Consider the following 8,546-nt stretch of genomic DNA (forward strand, 5'->3'; position numbering starts at 1 on the left):
TGGTAGCCAAGAGAAGAAAAAAAGAATCTAAAAAAGAAAGGAAAAAAAAAAAGAGAAGAAAAGAAATGGATTGGTTAGAAAAAAAAAAGTATATATGTTTAGTTACTACTAGAAGAGAACAAAAGAAAATAAAATAAATTTTTTAATATTTTCTCATATTTTATTGTATTTTTTGCTAAATTTTTATTTAGGAACAGAAGAAAATTTTATAGTTCCAAAAGGAAATTTTGAAATAAAAAAACTGAACCTCCTATTTGATCAGGATTCAGGACATGCCAAGTACAATTTTCTTTTACTCTCTTAACTACCAAACACCGCTTTATGTGACCCTGACACCCAAACACAAAACGGATCGAGATTACCACCCCATCCGTATGAAAAATAGAATTCCCATCACGATTGATATTTTTGAAGATACTCTCCCATTAGCCCCATGCTATTGCATGGGCCATAGCCGCCTTACTGCCTGTTAGGAAATCCCTCCTTACGATTTATTATATTTAATCAACACCCCTTAAACCACAGTCCAAGGAGAGTCGATCCATGACCCCGTGGGACCCTGCTACATAACTTTCACTAGCATTTTCGGTACACTTGGCACAGGGAAAACCACTGGATTCGAATATTAAATATTAAGATCACCGGAATACAAAATTGATTCTCTCCCAAAGAGGGCGTAACATAGGGATCGGTACACACCCACAACACAATAACTCCTTACGCCGTCGACATGGACCATGGACACAAACCCAATCGTCAAATTCGTTTATAAATATTAGGATTCCGATCAAACAGTATTTGCGCAAAGCATATTCCAGACTCCAGAGAGCTCCATCGAACAGCGACTTGTCAGTAGCCACACTCTGACTAGGAGAACGTAAGAGAAGCTGTGAAGTCCAGTCTGGGAACATTTCTGTGGTCGATAAAGGTTTTTCAGTGTAGTAATGGCGGCCGTAAGAGTAATCGCTGCAGCAGGAGGAGCGCTTCATCAAGGTAACACCACCAATGGTAGTTTCCTCCTGAAGCAGCCTTTCTCGTTAAGGCGTACACCTCTCACTCTCAGAAGATCAACTAAGAGGCTCTTCACTTGCAGAGCACTCCATGCTCCTCAATATCAGATCAAAGAAGAGGGACAGCCTGAAACCCTCGATTACAGAGTATTCCTCTCCGACAATTCTGGCAAAAAGGTTATTCTTTTAATTTTTGAACGGCGGATCTTTCTGTGTGCGTGTGTTTTTGCTGATTCTTTTGATCATTTTAATAGTGTAGTGCGTGGTTAGAATCGGCCATGAACTTCAGCTCAGTGTTTATCTGTTGATTGCGGTGATATTTGTCGACTTTTAGTTCATTATATGTAGTTAGATGGTGCGAATTCTTTACATTCAACTGATTTAATGTGTTATTTACTATGGAAATGAACTAAATCAGTTTATTAAATTAGAGTGTGAAGGTTTGCAACTTTTGGAAACTTTCCGAGAATTTCTTGGATTTCATGTTAATATTTGCTTTCTCTGGTGGGTAGATCGAATTGAAGTCCTCGATCCTCTTCCAGCTGCGACGGTGCTCTGTTCCTGTTTTTGCTGTCATTCTTTTATTTCTATTTAGGAGCTATGCAATGCTGATGCCTTGCCTCTTTACGATTCTCTCTCTCTACTCGAGGGAAGATTTTAGGGTGGTGGGGGAGACTTGTCCGCGGACTAGCTCGGCAAGTTCCTGACATACTGTGAAATCACCACAAACTAATAAATATTAATATTATTTTATGAATCTGTATATAGTTCAACCATTAGCTATATGTGGATTTTTCAAACTGCCACTGTACGATCTAAAATCTCCAGCGATACCTTTCTAAGGAAAAATCGATGCAGGCCTGTGTTGGTTTGGAGAAATTCATTACTGAGTCATTCTGCATTAGGTGATGTTGTCTATGGCTGGAAATTTTCATTTCATTCAATTATATTGGAATCTAAGCACCATAAACACTTAAGAGTGGTTCACTTCAGCCTTTTTTTTTTTGGGGGGGGGGGGTTGGAGTCTAGAGCTCATTTGTCTGGTTTGTGGTTTGTCATTTTCTTTATTCAAAGGAATTTATCAGTCAGTAAAGTTCAATGTAGTCATGCTTATACACTATATGGGGTTCAGCTTGCTGCTTTGTAAGATGCTACATTGATTCTGCACTTTGAGCTATGATGTTTGTTCAAGCTGTCTGCCTACTTATTAATGAAGTATTTACTTACTGGGCAGGTTTCTCCTTGGCATGACATACCATTGCAATTGGGCGACGGTGTTTTTAATTTTATTGTTGAAATACCAAAAGAGACAAGTGCAAAGATGGAGGTTGCTACGGATGAGCCATACACTCCAATAAAGCAGGACACAAAGAAAGGGAAACTTCGATACTATCCGTAAGTTTTATCCCCCCTACCTCCCTGCTTTAATTTTATTTTTCTGTCATTATATTTATCAAAAAATCATTAACGAATTGTCATGTGACTAAATTTATATCTGTTGATGTTGCGGTTATGAAATGAAATTATTGTCTATGATCTAATTTGTCCACTTTAGTCTGCTTAACATAATTGGATGAAATTGAATTTTTGGTTTAAGGTACATCCACGATTGGCTCATCAACTGGTGGGATGGCACCTTCACTATGTGGGACCATGTATGATATAATACATTGTCCCCATCCTCATGGATTTCCCAACTCTTGTATTACACTGTCCTTATTAGTTGTTGTCTGAAGAAAAAGGAATGGGGGAGGGCTGTTTCTAAACAGTTTTCATGTGCTTGTCTTTTAGTTCTTGTGCCCATTCAGTTGCATTGTGAGCTTGCATACTTGTGACTTTCTTGGTTCTAGTCTTCCTTCCATAGAAGTGGATATAATTGAATGAATATTTTCTGATAGATTCTATATCTTGTAATATCATTAGTTGTTTTTTATCGTTGAGAAATTATTTTAACTTTCTAATATCAACTTGGTGTATGTTATGTCGTGTTTGGTAGCTTTCCTTGGAAGAGTGGGAAGGCAAAGCTGTTTCTGGATACTCTGGAATGTTCATTGTTGTTGTTGTTGTTGTTGTTGTTTTGTTTTTGTTTTTGTTTTTTGTTTGTTTTGTTTTGTTTTGTTTTGTTTTTTTTTTGGAGGGGTTGGGGGGGTGGGGGGAGAAGGCCATCTCAAGTACAATTTTGAAAAATTATTTCCCAGAAAATGTTTCCCACAGAGAAAAGGTGAAATGCAACTGGGTAAGGGAAGTCAAGGAAGTTCTTTCCCTATTGGAACCAAACAACATTGTGAGGGAAAATCCTCACATTTCCCTTATAAAGCAAACAAAGCATTAGTTTTACTTAGCATTAGGGAAAATCCTCACATTTCCCTAATGCTTGACCCGGAATTCATAGGGTTAAGTACAAAGCTAGGCTCAGTGGTGCCAATTTTTTTTATATAAAACTATAAAGATCAGGAACTTGAAGGAGTGAAAAAGTCAGCTTGGCTTTTCGGATACATGGAATTACTTTAATTTAATAGAAAGTAAATTTTCCTTCAACACTAACAGAGTATTTCTTGCTAGTTTAGTAATGTGTCAAATTCAAAGCTATGGAGTGAGATTTTTGAACTAAGGAATTCACCCTTTTGTCTCATCATATTTGGGTGATAGTCTTCTTTGCTGGACTTCTGGTATCTGGTGTATTTGAATTGCCTAGATCATTAGTTTCTGATTCTTTGTGGTATTTCTTCAGCAAGATGTTATTCCATTTTTTAGTGCATGATTTTGAAATCTGAACCACATCTTCCCCCCCCCCAACCTGCAGCTACAACATAAACTGGAATTACGGATTGCTTCCACAGACATGGGAGGACCCATCTTTCGCAAACTCTGAAGTTGAAAAGGCACTAGGAGATAATGATCCCGGTATGTCAATACTCATCCCAATTAAATTTGGGGGGTGGGGGTAAATGGATCGTTTTTCTCCAATCAACTCTATTCAAAGCCATACTTGATACTAGTCCGAAGCATAGTTGTCACGGTGTCAAATCGATCCAAGGCGGTGGAGGGGTGGCTAATCGATTTGGCGATGAATCGCCCATTATGGCGTTGCCATGGTGGTCAAATCGCCCATGTGTCATTTTTTATTTTCCCTATTTTCTAAAGTTATTTAGTATGCTACTTTTTTATTTCCCCTATTTTCTAAAGTTATTTAGCATGCTACAAGCCTATAATATATACCCTATAACATATAAAACCAACATTAAGCAATATCAGATATCAAAAATCAACATAGCCTTATCAAAATCACCCTGCATTTTATAAAAAATCGACCGCCTTGTGAATCAGGCGTGTCCTGGAGTCCATGGCGGTGTTATGGCGACGCCTATCAGCCAATGGCGACTGCCATTTGTAAGTCACGTAAATCGTAGCACTGTCATGAACTTCTTTTTCAGCCAGGATGTCAAATCGCAGCCTTGGGCGACGCCATGACAACTATGGTCCGAAGTTATGGTTGTCTTTCCTCACTGCTTCTTCTAAAGTCATTATTGGCCTACTGCTGGCTCTTTCAACTCCTTCAATCCACATCAAATCAGCCCTCCGTACTGAAGCATTCAAAGACCTCTGTTGGACATGTCCATTATACCTCAGCCGATTTTCTCGCAACTTATTATATATTAGAGCTACTCCTAAATTAGCTCGGATTTGTTAATTCCTTATTTTATCTTTCTAGTTTCACCGCTCATCTATCTTACTCTTAGTAGTTTAGTCAATAGCTACCTAGTAGTTACTATTTTGGTTATTTCCTTTTTATGTAATAGCAGTAAGATCTTCCTTTTAAAAGAGTTTCTATTTTAGTACTCTCCCACGCATGGAGAGTTGCTTATTTTGTAGTCCACCCTTCATTATTATAAATACAAGTACAGGGAGAACACTCCCCAACGATTCTGACTATACGATTTTGTGTCTTCTTCATTATGAAATTGATGGCTACTGTGGTGAAGCAGCAGCAACTTCAAGGTGGTGAATCCTTGGATTGGAACTGGTGGTGAAGCCAGGTGATATTCCCCCTTCCTTCTTCTACTTCTTCTCCTTATTTTCTTTTACAGTTCTGTCAGTTCCAGCAAGTAACATCATTCTATGTGGCCCATCATTGGGTGATTTCTAAACCTTCCTTTGTGTAATATCCTTATTTATTCTTGCTGCCACTGCTCACTTATTTTCTGCAGGTTTTCTTCAGTTTTTCCTATCTTGCAAATTCTGTTTTTCTCCATTCTAGTTGCAGGAAATTCTTGCTTTTGGTCCTTTCAATCCAACCATTGGATGGGTTTACTTTTTTGATATTGTCTCCTCTACCATCCATACTACCTTCGACTAGAAGTTGGGATGCATCTGACCAACAGTTTGTGGGTTATTGCTTCTCTTTTGTGTTACTAACCTCTGGTTTTCTTAAGTTTTTCTATTTTCTGTTCAAACTTGTTTCTCCTAATCTAAGCATCAGTTTGCCATGATATTTTAGACACAAACTACCTATTAGGACCTCCATTTTGACCATAGTTTCGGCAAATGGGTTGGGTGGATCGAGACATAATCTTGTCAATTTCTGCCTAATGTTCTCAGTTTTGATTGTGGTTCTGGTTTTCTAGTGTTTGTCTCTTCAGCCTAGTAAAACTCATCAATCTATAATTAGCACAAACAAATACGCTCTTAGAGCTGATCCTTGATGTGATCCAATTGTAATTGAGAATTCACTACCCTGCCCCCAAACAGTTCTTACACTACACTATTATATATATCTTTAACCATGTCCACATATTTACTTGAAAAGCTTTTATTCTCCAATGCTTGCCAGATGAACTCTTTATTGACTCTATCATTAGCTTTTTTCCAAGTCAATGAAGAGTAAAGACCATACGAATATCCTTCATTCATTCTCTAATTTTTTTCAGTTAGTCTCCTAAGCAAATAAATAGATTCTGTGGTCGATCTTCTTGGCAGAAAACTAAATTGGTTATGTGAAATTGTTTCAATGGTCCGCACTTTATCTCTTTTTATCCTTTGTCCTTTGCTTATTTTTTTTTTTTTTTTGGTGAATAAAGAATTCATTACCAAAGAAGAAGAAAAAGCGTACAATGATACAACCCTGAAAAAGGGGGGGGGAGAAGAAAGACAAAATCCAATCTCAAAGAGAAGGGGGAGTTCCTGATCACAGAGCTAGGGAGCTCCCAGGAAGCAATAATATGACAATTTCTAGGGTGGAGGGATTACAAGTAGAAGAAACATTGGAAACTTGGCTTTGACATCAATGAATTCATGGGAAAGGATTTTCATATTCTAAGGGAAACGTTTCCTGGTCTGTGCAGACAAGGAAACTCATTGTTGTACGATTTTGCTCACCCTGCTGTTTTCAATGAGAAAGGGCAAGTTTCAAATTCACAAAATTGAAATGAGTTTTGAATTTATCTTTTTTTAACTTTCAGTTGATGTCGTTGAGATTGGCGGACGCCAGGGAAAGATTGGTGAGATTCTCAAGGTGAAGCCCTTGGCTGCCTTAGCCATGATTGATGAGGGAGAGCTTGACTGGAAAATAGTTGCAATCTCGTTAGAAGACCCAAGAGCTTCACTTGTGAATGATATTGATGATGTTGAGAAACATTTCCCGGTATGCTCAATGCTCTTTCTGCTCAATGATTTTTCTACGTATGCTAAACTGTTGTTGTAGACTGCCTTCCATATACTAACCAATGTGCCTAGTTTAAACATTTGATAGTATTGATCAAACAATATACAAAAGCTCTCATCCACTTTATTAAACCCACTTTCCGAGATTCATTAGAAATATGAAGTCGAGGGTCTGTATAGAAACAAAGACGCTGAAGAAAGTTAAGTCTGTAGCCTAGCAGTTAAAAGAAATTTGTGAATCTGGCTGGTAAAACATTTGTACTTGCTACCTTGAGTTTTATACTTGGATTCTCAGTTCACCATTTGGGCCCTGCTGCAAGGGTTTTTTTTAGCAAACGAAGATCCAGGGATATAGTCTTTCTATTGCACTGGAATTCTATGATATTACAAATGGGTTGTACCACAATCTTCCCCCCCCCCCCCACTGGATTCTCCAATATGAAGAGAAAATAGCCCTTTGTAAAGCATATCGATGCCGTACAGTGTTTTATGCTTTAGTTCTCAGTTCTCCATTTGGGCACTGGTGCATTGCATTTCTTAGCAAACAAAGACCCAGAAATACTCTTTCTTCACTGGAATTCTGTGATATTACAAATGGGTTGTACCACTTTTTTTTTTTTTTTCGTTTTCTTTTCCCCCTTTTCGCTTTACTCTTCTCTGTGTTCTCCAAAATGAAGAGAAAATAGCACTATGTAAAGCAGTTGATTTCGTACAGTATATGACAGTCTTGAGGTAGCTGCTCTAGCCCAATTTTAGGATATATCATTTGTTTGGGAATATTGGAAATTGGCATCTGTACGCTTATTCAATCAGAAGGACTGGAATTTCAAGTGTTAGAAAACAGTGAGCCAAAGGGATCACGATTTCATGTTTCATTTTGTTAGAATAAAGGTTATTGTGCCGCAGGGGCACATTGGGGTTTCCCCCCCTCCACCGACCCTAATTAGAGTGGGGTATTATTATAAATGCTTTATTTATTCTGTTTTGTACTCCTATCATGATAGTCATGACTCCTATCATGACCATAGTTGTCACGGCGCCAAGGCGAACCAAGGCGCTGGAGGGCTGTCTAAGCGCTTAGGCGAGAAGGCGCCCGCCTTACGGCGAATACGGCGCCAAAAAAGACGTTACTATTTTTTTAATATATCTATAATATCTAGTACAACTGTATAACAATGATATACTTAATTTTAAATTGCTTGTAAAAAATCAAGCCTTTAAGTTATATCAAAATACAAGAAGCACGACTTTAAGCAACATCAAGGGAAAAAAGTACACACTTTAAGCAATATCAAGAGACAAGAATCAACATTCAACATGAAATTCATATCAATGCAAATTGCAAAGTGATATATTTTTTAACATGAGAATACACAACAAAAAATAAAAAAATTATTCATAAAAAAAAAGCTATAAATAAAACAAAAGGCATAAGTGCATAACATATAATTCCTAATGAAATATTATAAATAATATAATATTTAACTATTTAAGTATGTAGTTAGATATACTTACCTCTATGATGCCCAAAACGAGATCCACAAAGTCCATCATAGACCATGAGTCCATGAACCATGATATTTTAATGTTTAACCCCCTGTCAATCAATACATATAAGTTAGTGATACTAAAACACTAAGCAACAAGAGAAACCTTGTTCCTTAATATATGAGTCATGACTCGTGATAGGTGATAGGCTATGGGTTCCAATCCTACCTGGGGAGAATTAAAAACACCTAATGGAAATTAAGAAACATAAAAATAAACCAAAATACTAAACTTTAGTAAGCTTTAAAGTATAAATTTTAAAACAACAAAATAAACCATCAAGCTAAACTTTGTTCTTGTTTAACCATAATCAAGCTAACAAATCAA

The 8,546-nt window shown here is 37.3% G+C and overlaps 1 protein-coding gene across 1 annotated transcript in view; it reads left to right on the forward strand.

Moving 5' to 3' along the window:
* Positions 1-777: 777 nt before the first annotated feature.
* The window catches only part of LOC122074545 (soluble inorganic pyrophosphatase 6, chloroplastic-like), a 12,463-nt gene continuing 4,694 nt past the window's right edge, over positions 778-8,546 (forward strand). The window contains exons 1-4 of the mRNA XM_042639416.1: positions 778-1,187; positions 2,245-2,405; positions 3,814-3,914; positions 6,470-6,651. Of these exons, the coding sequence (XP_042495350.1) occupies positions 945-1,187; positions 2,245-2,405; positions 3,814-3,914; positions 6,470-6,651 (687 nt within the window). The 5' untranslated portion in view covers positions 778-944. The remainder of the gene's footprint in view (positions 1,188-2,244; positions 2,406-3,813; positions 3,915-6,469; positions 6,652-8,546) is intronic.

The sequence above is a fragment of the Macadamia integrifolia genome, chromosome 3 (genome assembly GCF_013358625.1).
Source record: "Macadamia integrifolia cultivar HAES 741 chromosome 3, SCU_Mint_v3, whole genome shotgun sequence".
In the NCBI taxonomy this organism is placed as follows: Eukaryota; Viridiplantae; Streptophyta; class Magnoliopsida; order Proteales; family Proteaceae; genus Macadamia; species Macadamia integrifolia.